The sequence below is a fragment of the Rhipicephalus sanguineus genome, chromosome 6 (genome assembly GCF_013339695.2).
Source record: "Rhipicephalus sanguineus isolate Rsan-2018 chromosome 6, BIME_Rsan_1.4, whole genome shotgun sequence".
Taxonomy (NCBI): Eukaryota; Metazoa; Arthropoda; class Arachnida; order Ixodida; family Ixodidae; genus Rhipicephalus; species Rhipicephalus sanguineus.
Genome location: NC_051181.1, coordinates 141,642,268 through 141,660,405, shown reverse-complemented (window position 1 = coordinate 141,660,405; position 18,138 = coordinate 141,642,268). Strand labels below are relative to the sequence as shown.

Here is an 18,138-nt window from a genome sequence, read left to right as displayed (position 1 = left end):
GTCCTTCCCGCATCCGCGTTTTATACAAAATACTAGTAATAATAATAAGACAATGCAGCTGTTCGAGACAAAGCCCCTGTTGCATGCGAACCAGCTTGCAGCGTGATCAAGGGCGTCGCTAGATTTTTTTTTTTTTTTTTTGGGGGGGGGGGGGGGTGTTCACACACCTTGTATATATGTCCTTGCGTGCGTTTGTATCGGTGCGCGTATGTACACACGGCGAAATTAAAAATTTCCAAAGGGGTTTAACCTACACCCCACCTTCGGTACCATCGATAGTTAAGAAGGCGAAGATACACACCCTAATCATGGCCAGCTACAAAGAGGGAGAGAGAGAAAGAAATAGAGAGAATACGAGAAAACGAAAGGGACCAGCCGTACGTAAGATCACGGCGAGATACTCCTCTCCTCCATCTTGTTGGAGTGCGGTCGCATCAAGCGCGCAAAGGTCAACAGCGCGCCGCAGTCGCAGAATTCTGACGCCGCTGCAGTCTGTCCAGCGCGATAAGGCGGCGGCGCCTTGGAGTGAGCGACGCGACGCCGGCGTTGTCACCGACGACGACGACGACACGACCGCGTGCCGTGTCCCCACCACGCGACGAGTCCCTTGTTTTTTTTCTGTGAGCGTGTGGACGCGAGACTGTAGACCACTCGCTGTCATGGGAGCCGACAAGACGCTTCTGCTGCTCTTCTTGGCGACGACGGCGACCTTCGTCTCGTGCGCCGACGGTGAGTTTTGCCGGCATCAAATGTCCAGCGTCTCGTTTTGAAAAATAATAAGGAAAAGGAAAAGATGAAGCGAGGGTTCCGGACAGTTTGCGTCGAAGAAGCCAGTGGCAGATGTAGGCTGGCAAAATTTACGATGGTCGACTATGCCCGAAATTACGAAGCTACATCATGACGTTGAGAGACACCTTATATAGGGCGTGGTGCTCCAGGTCTATATCGATAATAGTAATAATAATAATAATTGTTGAGGTTTTATGTCCCAAAACAAGCATATGATTATGAGGCACGCCGTAGTGGAGGGCTCCGGAAATTTTGACCATCTAATGTTGTTTAACGTTCAATGATATCGCACAGTACACTGGCCTCCAGCATTTCGTGCCCATAGAGATGAGACCACCGCGGCCGGAATCGAACCCGCGACTTTCGGGTCAGCAGGTGTGCGCGACAACTGCTAGACCGACGTGGCGGATAGGTCTATATTGACAACCCGAGGTTTTTTAGCGTGCAAAAGAATCCAACTGATCGAGCGATTTTGCATTAAGTCCGACGGTGATTTGGCCACCGTGGTCGGTAATCAAATCTGCGGCCTCATACAGAGAATCACGGTACCACACTGGCGTAGTAGTTTACAGTTGTAGCTTTGCTGGATTACATTGCTATGAATAAAAAGGTTTATCAAGCAAACAGATTTGACTTTTTGGCATGTTCCTTTCTGATAGAATAAAATTATAAAAACATACACAACCAAAAGCGAGACATTATCTGATGTCACTTCATCTATGTCTTGCGAATATGTGCAACTGGGATATTTTTATCTTCTAATAATTTCAGATGAGGCAGCTGCCCGAAGTCACTATGAATTAGAAAATCTTGTCCGTACCGTTTCTGAAATGTGTGCGTTGTAGGACTTCCACCCCCCCCCCCTCTCCCAATGTTCCGCAAAAGCTTTGGTATACGGCTTCTCTGAATTCTGTTCTGAGTTGCACATTTATGACGATGCCTTCTTTTGAAAAGTCGTACGATGTTCTCCTAAACGTCAGGCTAATGACCGAAAAAAACAGCAGCATTCTGCCGGCGCTTTCACTGCGATCCTGCTTCACATTTCTTTCCCGCAAGGAGTTAGAGGCTAGAGATAGACGTACACACAACCATTCTAAAAAGAAGATAATGTTTGCGTGTACGCCACGTAATCAAGTAAGTAACATAATAATAACAACACCGGAGTTTTTTACAATAGGGTCAAGGATGGAAATAAAATGAGTACATAATACTTGAGCTAATGGCTTATGTGGCTAATGCCTGGTCTAATAAAGAAGATATATTCAGATCAACTAACGGCCTAGCCAGGGGGTTGGTTTGGAGGTTCAATTTCTAGGGGGGGGGGGGGGGATTTTGCATTTTGTATGTCTACATGTACGCGCGCAAATACGAACACAAAGTAAGGTAAAAAGGTGGCCAAGTTGGAATTCGCTCAACGAGTGAGACGGATACTTGCTCAACGAATACGTGAGCAGGTATCAATTTACGAAGTACGGCGTATTGCATTTGACAAGGTAAGAAGAAGCGTTTGCATGAAAGATCAGACGGAACCGTTCATCACGTACCATGAATCTCCCTTCCTCTTACCCAGAGAAAACCACCAAGGGTCCCCTAGACTGCCCGGAGCCGCTGTGTGCTAACAAGGACTGCAAGACCAAGGTGGGCGCTGACGGCTGCCTGGTGTGCGACTGTAACGGCGACTGCCCACTCCTGGTGTGCGGGCCCGGATGCCACGAGGAAAAGAACACAACGGCCAAGTGCCCTGAGTGTGTTTGCGATGGTGAGTGAATACAACGTTAGTTGTATAGCCCTTGACCTTTTAACGCGTAAGCATTAAGAGCGTCAAAGTGAGAAATGCTGTGTGCGTGTGACCTCGATGAAGCCAGTTCGAGGTGGACGAGTAGAGGTGATGTGTGGAAGAAATACGAACGAGTAAATGTAAATAAAAGTAAATGCCACGAATCAAAGTAACATTATAACTCGAAGAAAAAATGTAAATCTAAATTATCTTAAGTGTAGACCTAAGGCCATACACCTACGCACTCAACAAGAGGTTGTTAATACCTGAAATGGGGGTCGAAGTGAGATTAATACCGGAATTGGGCAACCAGAAGTCATGTCATGGACCGGAAGTGTCATAGCGATGGTAAGGCATGATCCGGAAGTCACGTGGCGGAAGTGGGAGGTAACGTCAAGAGGAAGAGGGAAGTTTGAAGTGGTGCAGTGACGTAACGGAATTCCACAAACAATCACGAAATCAGCTAGGAAGCTAATGAAGTGTCGGGAAGGACCGCTGACAGCTGCGAATACGAGGCATTATTGATAAGATCATACACAGCTTTACAGTTGTGAAGCTGTGTTCACATAGGATGCATTCTGAAATCGAAGCCAGTCGTCTAAGTATGTCAATTAATGGACTACCTATGTTCGTATATGTTTCATATCCTCTCATGCCTTGCGCCCTAAGACAATTGATCAACATTTACCGGTCAGCCCGTTCACAAACTCTCCACGATCGATCGATCGATCAATCAATCAATCAATCAATCAATCAATCAATCAATCAATCAATCAATCAATCAATCAATCAATGAAACATTAATTAATTAATTTTAAGTAAGTTATCCACGTCTAGCAAAAAGTGAGCACGGTCAAAAAAGGCATTATGCCCTAACATTTGAATCAAAGAAATTGAGTGGGTGCCTGTTCCAACAGTCTCAAAACAGGTAATAAATAAGATAATGAGCGTGTCATGTCACGAGGGTCACGACACAATACAACGACTTTACGACAGGATAACAAATTTATGACTAAATAGCACTTCAGCGCGTGAAGAGAGAAACACACTACGAAGAAAAGAGACAAAAAATGCAGAAAAACGGCAATAATAAATGTCTCAATCGCTACTTAACAACAAAATTGGCGCATCACCAAAGCCTGCACACTTTGAAAGCCGCACAACCGATGGAGACAGGATCGGTGTTGTTAGGTGACCCGATTTAGGGATCATTATATGAGATGGAGGCACGAGGGAAGGGAATTGAATATATTACAAAAAAATAACAGATAACCGTGAAATTAAGAGAAGTGGAAATGGAAAGCAAAAAGTGTGATTGCAGGCGATGTTGCAAGGGCTCAGGGGACGCTTTTCGAAAGAGAGTAACAAGACACGTTTTCGCATTAGGCGGTTTGCAGCCTGTTGGAAATACCACGCGGCGGCGAGCGCGCGTCGAAATGGTGTCACACGATATTCCAGTCATGATACAAAGTTGCTTCCTAGTTTCGCAACCAAAAAGAAAAAAGAAGTCTCAGCGTTGAGTTTGCCTTCGCTTGCTACGAAGTAAAACAAGTTGTGCTTGCTGTCGCTTCGGTTTTCAGTCTTCGCCCTTGAACGAAGCCGAAAGGAAGGACGTCGTTCAGCTGAAAGTGCGCTCACTTATCTGTTGTTGTTTTTATTGAAACATTGGGTACAGCGGCATGATCGCGTTTGTTTCGTGTTTAGTTTCTTTTTGTGCCGCACATTTCGGTGCGCCGCAGTAAGCCAACAAAAAAGAAATGCTACGCGTTAAAATAAATCGGTATGAGTCAATAGTTCAGAGGGAAGTAAAAACAACGATCACCAAGGACTCCTTGGTTCAGCATCCGGACGTCGAAAGCGTGTTGCTTCTCATATTTAAAGTAACTTTTTTTACTGATATTTTTTACTGTATTATTTTTATGCTTAAAAATAATGTCAAACCGCGTTCTCAAACAACTTAAAGGTAAATTTCAGAAAGGCAGAATTTCAAATATCTTGCCAGAGAACCAGTTTATATAATGGCAAAATTGAAGAGGAGCGGAGCTGTGGGAACGGGGGCAGCGGATGACTTTCTGTGTTCAGACTGACTGGTAATGAAGAATGGCCGGAGAAGCTTTCTGTTAAACTGCTTCTATTATTTAAAATGATGTCATTGTAGGAATAAAAAAAAAATGGGGGAGGCGGTGGCGAACGATGTTCTCAAACTAGAAGGCCTTCTAATTTAAACTTCTTGTTCTGAAGAACCCGCCAAAAAAAAAAGAACAAGTTATTTAGCTTGCTGCCTATATGCCCGGTAACCTCGCAGGGCTGTCAAAACGCATCTCTGTTTTTCGGGGAACGACCATAAACCAGATAGGCGTGATGAATAACGTCGGTCCAAGTGGTCTAATTTGTAGCGATAATGAACTGGCTGCAAACCGGTGCTGCGGGATCACTTAAAATGGCGGAGGGGTTGAGAAAGGGGAAGCTGACAACCACCCGCTTGTAGCACGAAGTCACAAGGAAATCCCTATGGATTTCTCAGAAAGCTTCTTAGTTGCCGAAAAATTCGTCCTGGTCCGGGGATCGAACGCGGGACCAACGCCTTTACGAGGCGGTCGCTCGATGAACTGGCTGCTGGTAGCAGTAGTTGCAGTTTTTAAAAAAATCGCAGCATTTCCACGGAGTGAATGATGATGAGTGGGCGAAGCTGCGGAGGTTCATCGGTAAACCGTGAATCTTCCGTGAATTCTGCCCAGTACATCATCACCGACGTGAGATAGGGCGCGTTTATACTAAAGGTTCGATGAGTTATGACGACTTGCAGCTCACTTTAATTTTACATGTACGCTGTGAATTTTCATTGTTTAGAAAACCATTGCTTTAGAAAACATCTGGCGTCTTTCGTTAAGCAGCTGGCGTCTTTTCCTCTTGCTTTAGAAACATCTGGCGTTCTTCCGTTTTGCTTTTACAAAACATCTGGCGTCTTTCGTTGGTTTATTTCATCAATCAACAGCGTTTTGAACAAAATTGTTATTGATTAATCACGCACAGGAGAAATCTCACCAGGCACTACCTTGGAGGTAAAGAATGGCTGCTAATGGGAATGAGAGACAGAAGAAGTCGGCTTTTAGCTACCGCTGCGAATTTTTTATTGTTCAACAACGCACAGGAAAAATCTCCCACCGGCACCACCTTGGAGGTCAAAGCGTAAGACTGGTTACGGACTACGACTACGACTACGAGGGACGAACGGGTGCCGCCTTAAGGAGCTTCGCCCCTAAAACAGAACTGTGTTACAGCTTCTGGATTAGCCACGTGTGTTGTTGCGCTACACTGCATAATTCAGAAGTCGGCTACTCGTTTGCCCAGCTTCCAGTGCGCGCTTCAAGCGCGCTGTAACTTGCCGCGTTCGCTCTGTGTTTGCTCAGGTGACCCGAGGTCAGGGCCTGCGCAAAAGCGCCAGTGCCCCGAGCTGACGTGCCCGCCCGAGTGCGAGAAGGAGACGGTGACGCCCACTCACCGATGCCCGTGGTGCCTGTGCCCCGTTATCACCGGTAAGTGAAAACCATAGGAAAGAAGAAAAAAATGACTACGTTCCGGTCACTCCCATCGTACTATATGAGGCTCCCATGGCTGGATGCTAGACTACTGTGGCTATCCACGTTGGCGATATGCAGCTCCACTCAGGAGCAGAAAGAAAATCAGCATAAATTTGGACTTTACACGAAACATCACGGCGGCGTCGAAGCTGACGGCAACGGGAAAAGCGCGCCGAGGGTGTGCATGTAATTGCTATCGCAATAATAAAAGTAACAGAAAAAACCCTCGCGCTTAAATCTGGTAAATATCAGATGAATGAACCTTGGAGCTCACAGGGATTCCGGAGGCCATGACAAATGTGTTGCGTTGTCGTTCAAGGTAGGGGTGCACGTAGTACATATCAATCAATCAATCAATCAATCAATCAATCAATCAATCAATCAATCAATCAATCAATCAATCAATCAATCAATCAATCAATCAATCAATCAATCAATCAATCAATCAATCAATCAATCAATCAATCGTCACGCGAGCAGGTGCGTCGAGACTGCTCACCTCATACGTGTGAAGACAGCCAATCTTGAAGTTCAAGCGCGAATTTCGTGATGGCTAACTTGTCATCGCGACATACTGGTTAAGTTAAACATGAGCTCGCATCTCGTGTACTCCCACTGGCGGCAGTTACGTATTTAAGCGAACTGGACTGTTCGAGTTACCCTGCAAAAAACGGGCACCTCCACGTCATAAGCTGTCCGTATACATCGTGCATCAGGCGTACGCACCTTTCTTTGCAGCCAAGCAGACCCTGGTGAAATACGGCGAGCGACACTGTCCCCGCGCACTGCTCAACATGGTGTTCAGGCAGGCCGACCCTCTCGCCAGGCACGTTCTTCACTTCCAAGAACAAGTCCGCCACCAGGACGGCGTCGTCCAGCATCTCCGTGAGTGCCACCCCCATTCCCACTTTCACACAGACACCGACAATATAGGCCTATATAAACGCCGTGCATGTTTGGATGTGGTATATTCACAAGTTTATTACATGCGAAGTGATGTATGGAGCTGCTGCTGTTCAACCACCGCAATAGGTCGTGCGTGCAGTCTGAATCACACTTCTCTAGAGTGCACGAGCGCGTGGCTGTGGACGCTGTCGCCGACCGCAGTTGCTACATCGCATTATAGCTACAAGCTTATGTTCATGCTTGAATTATAGCACAAGGACCTAGCACGCAGTATGACTACGTCTGACATCATTAAGGCGTCCGTCTGTGCATATTTTTGCAGAAAACGGCGGCTGAAGCGATTGACTGGCCGCTTTAGGCAAATTTGAATCGGACTGCACAATTCTTCTTCAGTTGGTCATTGGCTCACTGAAAAAAGTGGGGTGTGATTTTAGTTATTGACACCACAGAACTTTAATTACTGATTTTTGTTTAACAATGTATCGCGAATTTTCTTCTCCGTTTTCATTGTTCTGTGGACATTCTTGCTAGCACAAAACGTGCGCATCACGTGAGCAACCACTGCTTGGTCTATACGCGTCTCTAAAAATGGGGCAATACGAGGGCTGGTAGTCACTTCGCATAAAATTGATTTTCAGATTTTGAGGAAGTTCTTCCTCTTTTTCTCTCTTGCTGTTATCGGTTAGCACGTCATCAAAATATCGCTAAACATATAGGGAAGGGCGATCAGGGTGACTCTGTGCCTAGATGATGTGAGTGCAAACGAAAGCTAATCAGAGCGCCTTTCCAGAACACCTCTTTAGTTACTGAGATAACACATTAGATTACCATATTCAGACACGTAATAAGCTAACCAAATGAACTAACATTTTGAAGCTTGTTGTTGGCACCTCATGTAATGCTCCTTTCAAATATGAGATTCCGAAACAGTCGGATATCGGCTCTGCCAAAAAAAAAAAAAAAAAAAATATGTGCCGTTTTCAGTCCATAAACAAGAAAACACTTACGCGTGCGGCCTTTTGTTCGAGCCAACTCCATTTTTTTTAATTCACTATTGTGCACTATTCCCATAAACAACAACGCGCGACGCTTGAAGATAACGCTGCATGAAAAGATGGCCTTGGCAACTGGCCAAACGTTTCGCCAAGAGCACATTTATTAAAACGCTTACGAAAGCGAAGCAGCGAGCAGGAACTCAAGAATTTCGTTCGGATCGCACGAGCCACCGATCATGCCATCGAAAGCACTGATTTACAATGCGCGCACACGTCAAAAATATAAAAACATAACCTCGCTTTAATCGTTGTGCTCTTGAACATTTATTTTTAACGACAGACTAGCGATCTCTTTTCAAGCTTCAAGGAAAGTAGGAAGTGCCGTGCTTTGAGCTAAACGCAGTAAAAATGACATTAGGAAGAGGAACGATTCATGGCTCTGACCCTCGCGATCCTGTGATTTTTCTTTTGGTAAAGGAATCGCAAGATCGACTAAGATGAAAACGAGCGTTCTAGACACATACACCACAAACTAGAAATGCGAAATGCGAAGGAGCAGGGTCGCCTGTGCATTTCTTGTTTCCCGTGTACGCGCTCAGTTCGCTTATTTTCATCTTAGTTGACCATGTACTAACTCGCCCTGCATCTCTTATTAAAGATCTATCTATCTATCTATCTATCTATCTATCTATCTATCTATCCTATCATCTATTCTTATCTATCTATATCTATCTATCTTATCTATCTATCTCTATCTATTATCTATCTATCTATCTATTCTATCTATTATCTATATATCATCTATTATCTATCTATCTATCTATATATCTATCTATCTATCATAATCTATCTATCTATCTATCTATCTATCTATCTATCTATCTATCTATCTATCTATCTATCTATCTATCTATCTATCTATCTATCTATCTATCTATCTATCTATCTATCTATCTATCTATCTATCTATCTATCTATCTATCTATCTATCTATCTATCTATCTATCTATCTATCTATCTATCTATCTATCTATCTATCTATCTATCTATCTATCTATCTATCTATCTATCTATCTATCTATCTATCTATCTATCTATCTATCTATCTATCTATCTATCTATCTATCTATCTATCTATCTATCTCTTTTTCTCTCGCTTGCATGTTTCAAGTCATCAAGTTTACCCGCGACGCGAAAAAAAAAAGTTATAGTGCTCGGTTTACTTACATATACTCCAGGGCATGTTCTCATTTCACGTAGTATGCATGACACGCACGGGTTTTGCTGCACATTTATCGTAAGCACGAGACACGTAATTTCATGGAACTTCCACGTGACTTCTGCGCAGTCGCAACCAGCGGGAAGCCCGCGGAGCCCAACGTCCCCAAACCAGAGTGCGTCACTCCCAAGTGCGACGGGAAGGGCTGCAAGCTCGTGCCAGGAGACCACGGGTGCCCCAGCTGCGTCTGCCCAGGTGACTTGACTCTGTCGATTCAGACGGTCACTTTCGCGTACTTCGCCAGAACGCTTTCCTACAGGCATTCTTACGACTGACCCCTGCTTGTTTGACTAATGGTACATTCCGGTTCTTGTTTCAGAGCGCCCCGGAGGCTCCGAAAAATTTATGTAAAAGAGCATTTAAGCATTAATACGAAAATACGCGGGTCAATACATGATAAGGAAGGAGAAACATGACTTTCATACCTGCTTGTTCTCGTTGTAGTGCTTTAAAAAGCTGTTGAATTCACCACTTTCAAACACAGTCAGAGCACTCTCAAACGACTATCCGAATGTGCCATAAGTCGTACTACAGCGTTTCGTTGGAATTCACCAGATCGTTCCCAATATGCCTCATAAACGACCTTCTTCAACATTTAGGCAGTCATTAGTGCAATGTTTGATGAGTTACACATTGCTTTGTCACCTATACTCAATACAGTAACAAATGTGGTTAAGTTGCCGTGCATGCAAACACTGTTCGCTTCTTTCTCATGCAACACTGATGCCCATGAATTGGCGGTGGCAGAAATGCTTTATTTCACATATACACGGGTACTACCCCTCTATTGGTAACCCATAGTTAACTCCTTCGGGAGGGAGACAGAGGAATAGAAAAGGGGTTCAATGGGGGTGGGGTGGGGGATGGGGGGCTATATAAATGGGCATCAGCAGATAGTTCATAAGAAAGTCCAATGTGCATTTTTCTTTTTGTCTTCCAAATCATCGCTTCGCCTTATCCAACGCTGGAATTTTATCCGATGCTGTCTGTACCAAAGCGACGTTTTCAGATGTTGGCTGTAGTAAACAGACGGATTTCGATGGGGCGGTCCGGAATAAAAGTACCGGGGAAGAGAACAGCAAAGAGAATAAAACAAAGAAACAAACTATTCGATGTACACGACAAATCGACCGGGCAGGAGACGTTTATAGCAAGTCAGTCCCGGGAAGCCTGCGGTATACACGCGGGCGCACGTATTGATTGCGAGCAACAAGTGGGTCAGGGCGAATATTACGCATGCGCTGGAATCATGAGCTCCGTATCAATTATTAATGCTTTGCCGCGATGCTCGTTGGTCTTGGTTGTGATAACAATCCTAATATCGTTGTTGAGATCCCTGTTTTCCTCAATATTGGAGTGACTGGAAGTATTAAGGACTGTGATTAAAAGAAATTATGGCAGCATCGCACTAGTGAGGCCAAGCCCGAAGGAAAGCGCAGCTGGGTGGCCTTGTTTCTCTTTATTTTTTTTTCTTCTTCTCTTTCTCTCTGTTTCTTGCATCTCTGTTTTGTATCTGTTTCTTTCTTTCTGTTTCTTTCCCCTCTATCTATTTTTCTCTTTCTCGCTCTTTCTATATTTATTTATTTCTTCCTTTTCTCTCTCTCTCTGCTTCTTTCTCTTTCTATGCCTATCTATGACTTTCTATCTTTTTATGTCTTTGTACCTTTTATTTCCATCTATTTTTCTCTTCTTTTTATCTCTTTCTTTCGCTCTTTATTTCTCTCCATTTCTTATCTCTTTCCTTCTCTTTCCCTTTTTCACGTGTTCGTTTTCGTTCGACACTCGCGCCTGCTGTACACGGTAGTGGGGCTTGCCCAATTCCTGTCGCACATACCCGCCTGAGAAGTTATGCACGACGGAGCACAAGTTACCGACAGCTTAAGCGGCTTCACCGTAAAGAGAACGAAGGTAGCACGTCCCGGTTCATGATGATGATAGTTTTCCACGACGGAGCACAAGTTATCGACAGCTTAAACATCGTGGCTGTTAAAAGCAGCCACGATGTGATCGTGTTTTAAGATCGGGGCTGTTTAAAGTCGTGGTTAATCCCTGTGGAGCGTCGTTCGAAGTTCCTATAGCGGGTATGTGTCACAGAAATTGGGCAAGCCCCACAGCTGTCTATAACTAGTGTGTTCGACGATGACTAAGTTCGTGCGCTCTTAGCAAGAAGAAGGTGCCCGTCGGGAGCGTCAATGGGAATCGGCGCGTGAACGGAAACGACGACGTCGTTCCGATCCAGAAGAGTGAGGGAGGGAGACAGAAGAGCCGAGCAATTGATGCCACTAGCTCCGCTGTTTAATTAGTCCTCGCGACGTTGAGTTAGTGGAACTGGGTTAAATTTTTACTTTATAAAGGTCTGTAATAATACTCAGACGTTTATGTATACGTACAAAATATTGTATGAATAAAAAGCAATTGACGCGGCTATAATGCTTACTGTCTTTTGAAAGACACAAGAAGGAACGTCATAAATGACGCTGCGAAGGAACTCTCGAATTTTCAGCACATACGAGTAACCAGCATTGCAGTTATTTAGTCCTCTCACAAAATAAACCGTAGCCAGTCACGTTTATCGCTCGATCATCGATGAAATGAGCCTCAACTGAGCATTCGCAGACTTAAACTGTTGTTTGCATAGTGTTCAACACGATCCGAAGGCCTATCTAGGCTAAAGCAGGGAAGGCTGGCTGTGTTGGTGCGATAAAATTATTGGTATATAGCGCTAAATACGCAGAAACAGGGGACAAAACAAGGGGGGGGGGGACTGCACAGTGCGATACCGTCTCGCTGATTCCCCCTCCCACTTCCCTTTTTTTTTTCTCTGTGTCACTGACACCAATACTACTACGCAGCCTAAGTGGCTTGCTTTTTGTTGATGTCGGAGACGAATACCTCAGTTCATTTTTTATTCCTGTTTATTCTCGCAGAGGCTGGACAGAAGAAAAAGGGCGGCAAAGCGAAGGCTTCCAAGGTGCGCGCCATCAGCAAGAGGAACAGCACCAGCAGCAAGAAGAGCTCAGAAGAAAGCGACGAGTCTAGTATGAAACCGCAGCTTACTACGATATTATTGTGCTGTTTACTCAGACATGTGCAAATGCAAAATGTTCGCGCACATTTTGCAGCAGTCCAAGTTTATCGCCTTAGGTAATACCGTTAACAGTTGAGTGCCACTGTTGTACAAGCCGTCGCACTATCCAATAACTCAACTAAAACATAGGCTGAATTCACAGAGATCTCTTGTTAGCCATTGCCGTGCGCCATTCGCCGGTTGACTTGGCTATCAGGTGACCGATATCGCGATCGACTGTCGAGGGACAGGACTCCGATTTACAAAAGCTTCTTATACGCCAGAATCATCCGTAAAACAAAGCGTCAGCCAATCCTCACGCTGGGCATATAATTTGCGAAGACTGCCAGCCAATAGGAAAGAGCACTTAGGAAAGAAGGTTTTCATGAAATCAACCCCTGTGGGGAATCATTCTGCAGGCTTTATTGGCGCTCATCGCGATGCCGTCAAAAGGTGACGTACATAGAACAGTTCAAACACTTTAAGCTTTCCCTCCATTACTCCTCTTCTTCTTCCTGTCCACGCCACACGCAATTTCCAACGACCCCTGTTCTACTGCGACTGCTTTTCTCGGGAATAATATGTGGCCCATAAAATTTACAGTGCTACGTTAGTGTGCCCGAGCAACTGAGCGCGCGCAAAACGGACAACATCAAGATCTTTTATGAAAGGTTGTGTTCACTTATTCGCATCTGGAGGATTTTCGTTGTTTCGAGAGCGTGCTTTGAAACACATTTTTTTCCTCTCTATACCAACAGACAGCCGAGAGAGCCACGAGAACCGAACTTCCCGAAGCAGGAGGGAGCACAACAGGGCCGGTCACAACGGACACAAGAACGGTCACAAGCATGCCAACCACACGGCGACCCACGTGAACGGCACGGAGCCAAGACAAGGACCTCGTGAGTCCTTTAAACGATGCGTCAATACTAACTCGTCGAGCATAAATGAGTTGAAACCAGAGATAACACGCTAAACAAGGAAAAGTAGCACGCCGAACACATGCTTCTTTTAGCCAACTCAATGTTCCATCCATAAGAAAGGTGCCCAGTTCACTAATATGAACAAATACCAATATGTCACCGTCAAAAAAAAAAAAAAAGAACCTTTCGCATGCCGTTTATGCGATCTTTGTGCACTTTTCAAGGCCAAAAAGTCGGGGTGTATTGATTGCCACCTTCGTCAATATGTCCCCATCAAACATATCAGGTTCAAACTCTTCTTAAATACAAAGAAGAAAAAAGGTTGGCGGGAAGATGAAAGCTTGAATTGAGCGAGAGAAATGAAGATATAAATCTTCTACTGTTAGTTCTAGGCTGGAAGTCTATTTGTTCGCCGACTGTGAACGCTTGGTGAAATAAAAATGTAAGAACAAAACATACATTGTGGGCTCTAAGTAATAGTGTAACTAGCAGGAAATGTTGCGCCGTCGCTTCTATTCTTACGTGACATTGAGCTAATAACTTGTGATTAATATGGGTGATCGACCACGTTTATGGGAAATCCCTCACTAGTATTCAAACCCGTGTTACTACAACACCTCTACTTGGCCAGAGAAATACACCTAAGATGGACACCTAATAATTACGCCGACAGATAGTTTACTCTATGTTAAACATCAGCTGTTACGAGCTCCTCAGTACTAATGAGGCGTTTTCCCTAAACGTTGCCGACACCGTGCGTACATGCGCGCTGGAGAGCAACAAGTACAGCGTTTACACCGCTTAACGGGTCCACGCGTGGTGCGCAGCTGTTCACACGGCCGTCCAGTGCGTGGTTCCGGTGTGCGAGCCGTACTGCAAGTACCGTCAGGGTGAGCACGGTTGCCTGATCTGTGAATGCCCGGACGTGTGCCCCGACATGGTCTGCGGAGCGGGCTGCCAGCCGTACTTCACCGACGCCAGCAAGTGCCAGCGGTGCCTCTGCGCACCTCACACACGTAAGAGTTGCTCGCATCCTTATGCGTTCACGATGAAGACCTCTTGCAGTCATTTGGTGCTGCTATACAAGGCAGTAGAGCCGAGATACTGCTTGACATTCGAACGCGTACAGTGACGCTCATTGGGCGCAACAGTAGGCCATCCAGCTGGTGTTATGAGCTCACAACACCAGCAGGTTTTGGAGGCGATGTCAGTGCTCCCTCTTTCTCTCTATACCTCTCGACTTTTACATGTCAATCTCCCTCGCTCCTATTCTTCTCTATATGGTCGAATACGATCTTTTCTTTCCTTGACATCCCTGCATTTCTTCCCTCTATCTCTCTATTCTCCACGCGTCATCGATCTGCCTTGCTGAGCACCTTCCTAGTAAGCTACCGGGATAGCACTTTGGTCACACTTATATCGACTCATATTACCGTGCTCACGTTGACTGCAGATTACAAACAAGCTCAACTTATAACCGTGTTGGATTCCAAGAAATTCCACGGCAGTCCTTGTTTTCTACTAACCTCACGTGCGAAGCCATGTTATACTCTTCATGCAGAGCGCTAAGAGACACTACGAGTCTTACAACACACTTCGGATGAGTCCTTAGTTGGAACGGTGTTTCGCAAAACGGTGCGCCGCGTGGTTGATGACCCGTTTCCTGTGGCGTCTTGCGCAGGCCGGGAGCAGCTTGCCGAGGTGTTCGCGTCGTTCTGTTCGGAGCACACGCTGCACCGGATGGTGGCCGACTTCGACGACTTCCGGGACACCCTGCAGCGACTGCAGCACCGAAGCCTCGAGCTGCAAGAACTGCTCAGCCGCGTCGAGCACGCCCGAGGCATTCACGGTGAGTATAATGACGTCGTTATATAGTACCGCGCAAGTGACACATAAAAGTGTTCTGAGCCGGCTTTCTGAAGCCGAAGCAGCAGTTTATTTGCTACGTTTTACTCTCTATTGCGGCAACATTAAACGGGCAATCTACCCTCTCATAGCTTCTGAAAGCGTAAAAAAAAAAACACGAACCACGGAAGAAAACACAGGAAATAGGTAGTGCTTTTTTTGCGCTTTCAGAAGCAATGTATCAGTAAGGATTAGCCAGATCTCATGTGCTTGCTTCTGCTCTCTCTCTCAGGAGGGCGGATTATAACGTTCATTTTACTCCCCCAATCTTTGCGGAGTGAGCGACGCATTTCACTCCATCCGACGTTTCGCAACAGTAAAACAATTTTTCGATGAGTAGCTCACATCCTTTACTCCCGTCGTACTCTCGCCAGTTTTTAGAATGCAGAGGATTCCCGAAGTTTCGTAGTAGCCAGTCTGGCGCATTGAAGCAACACTCAAGAAATGCTCTGATAGGCATATTAGGCGTGTAAAAAATTGTATGTCGTCTGAATACAAATCTAAAGCAACAGGTAAAATTAACTAAAGTTAGGTGTAATAATTAAGTATGCACACTTCATTAGCACAAGCTGAGCGATATACGACGGGACACACGGTGAGCAAAACAAACGAGCGCAGATTTTATTGATTTCTGCCTCTGAAGCTGACCCTTTACCGTAACTACTATCAGTATCGCGTGCGCTTGCGTTGCCTCAGCAAGAGAGCGAGTGCGGGAGGTGGCCACCAAGTGAAGTCTTATTGCTTCTGCGGCTCAAAACAAATATTTGCAAATATCTATTATTATAGCATTCTATCAAAACACAAGCGTTACGCTGTTAATACGCTTTGGGATCGTATCATTTCATTTTCCTTTTACAGCGTTGCCTGGAACAGCTTGCGAGCTATGTTACATTGAGTAGAACAGAATGCCGTAATTGTACTTGAAAAGGCACAAATTTAAATGGCAGCCGATATTAGCAAATACCAGCCAGCATTAGCCGTCATTTAGTTGATGAAAGAAGCTCAGGAAGATCTTGGGTTCAGAAGGTTAATGCGGCTACCTTACTACTGCCAGCCACAGCTAACCGACAACAAAATAATTATAAAAACAGCCACCCGGCATAAATACTTCTGGCTGATCCGAATCGAAGCAGATGACGTGCCGTTCCAATTAAATACCACCGTTTATCGCTTGCAATGTGGACGTTACTCAACCTGCTTCTGGTTATTTATTTTATGACCCGCCATAGTCGCCTAGTGGGTATGGTTCTCGACTACTGACCCGAAGGTCGCGGGATCGAGTCCCGGCCGCGGCGACCGCATCTTCAATGGAAGCGAATATGCTCGAGGACCGTGTACTTAGATTCAGGTGCACATTAAAAAACCTCAGGTAGTCGAAATTTACGGAGCCCTCCGCTACGGTGTCCTTCATAGTCATATCATGGTTTTGGGACGTTAAACCCCAAGAATTATTACTATTTATTTTTCGTTTGTACACACCACAGGACCAGTACCGGAGGAAGTCAGGGCGAGCTTCGGAAGGCATCCCCACAATCATCACCAACCCCTTCACCATCAAGCCGGTCATCACCACAAGCACCATCCCAAGCACGACGAAAGACCACATAATTGAGCGTTTCCATTTTTCCCACCCTGTTCTACGCTTATAGTGACGCTATCAATAAAGGTCTTCACGTATGCCGATTATTTAATTGATACTTAATGCAAGACAAGCCCATCGTGCTGTCGCCTTTATAAGGCGAAGCCTTAGATTTCTCGCAAAACGCGAAAATTGACCGTCTCAACACGAGTGATGCAAAAAATCATCATCACTTGATTACGTCACAATATGACGTTATCATGGCTCACAGGTCGCCAACCTTTGGGACGCCACCACGATGTCACTCTCACGTCAATGCATGACGCCGTCGCTTGGCCGATCACGGTGAGCCGATCACGGTGGCAGTGCAAAACCATGTTAGGTGCAGAATGCTTTCGGAGGGTAGAGGGGAGAAGATGACTTTCGACTTCGAATCGTCTTAGGCGAGTGCATAAGGGACCCTGCGAGCTGTTTCTCTGTCTTTTCTTTTTTTGCTGCATTATACTGCTACACCAGGACAAAAAAAAAAACGAACCCCCCCCCCAAAAAAAAAACAAAAAAAAAACCGGAAAGACCTGACAGACATGTGCGCAGCAGCGCAACCCTTGTACTGCGCAACCACTTTTGCAATTCGGGTTTTCAGCGCGGTCAGTCAACGAGATGTAATATTAGGATCCTTTATGAAGCTTGCGCAAGCATGAAAAAAAAAAAGGTAGACTCTTTTGTGCTGTGATGCTGGCAGTTCCTGGGAGGGCAAAAAGGGATAGAGATGCTGCCCCCCCCCCCCCTTTGCTCCTTCCGAAGTTGTCCACAGGGGAGCGAAGCGCGAGCCTTTACGACCTCATTATGACTGCATTGTGTTATAGAGTAGTAATATACTACTCGAATTAATATTGCGCAAAGGAACTTGCATATTTTAATCCTAACTATGACGGACGTCTTTTGTGTGCCTCCCTGAACGTATAGTTAGAGCGCCTTGCATTCGGCTTTAACGTGTCATTAAAGATGTCACATCAGGCCATAAAAAGCTACGAACGTTCCTGTGCAACAACATCCTGACAGCACGCCGAACGCGTACATTGGGTAAGAGTACAACGTTCGCTTACGTTCGTAGGGAAAAAAGAAAAGCTTCCCCGTATCATTCGCCGGCCATTGGAATTAATACAAAAAACAAATGTTTCTTTCAAAGTATTTCCTCGTGCTTCGCTTACCTGAAAATGCAGAAGCAGACATTATGTACGCCGAAGCAAAACTCATGAGGCCACGCTTTTTCATTGGCATGGTCGAATAATGAGGCACCGGACCGTAAGCGCTTTTGGGGCCAAATTCCCGGAACT

The 18,138-nt window shown here is 45.3% G+C and overlaps 1 protein-coding gene across 1 annotated transcript; it reads left to right on the top strand.

Moving 5' to 3' along the window:
• Nucleotides 1-515: 515 nt before the first annotated feature.
• Nucleotides 516-16,891, top strand: LOC119396583 (uncharacterized). The gene is made up of 10 exons (XM_037663858.2): nt 516-729; nt 2,360-2,548; nt 5,977-6,102; nt 6,886-7,032; nt 9,397-9,522; nt 12,255-12,365; nt 13,153-13,296; nt 14,145-14,333; nt 14,999-15,166; nt 16,707-16,891. The coding sequence occupies exons 1-10, from the start codon at nt 660-662 to the stop codon at nt 16,832-16,834; spliced, it is 1,398 nt and encodes a 465-aa protein (XP_037519786.1). The 5' UTR covers nt 516-659; the 3' UTR covers nt 16,835-16,891.
• The last annotated feature ends 1,247 nt before the right edge of the window (nt 16,892-18,138 follow it).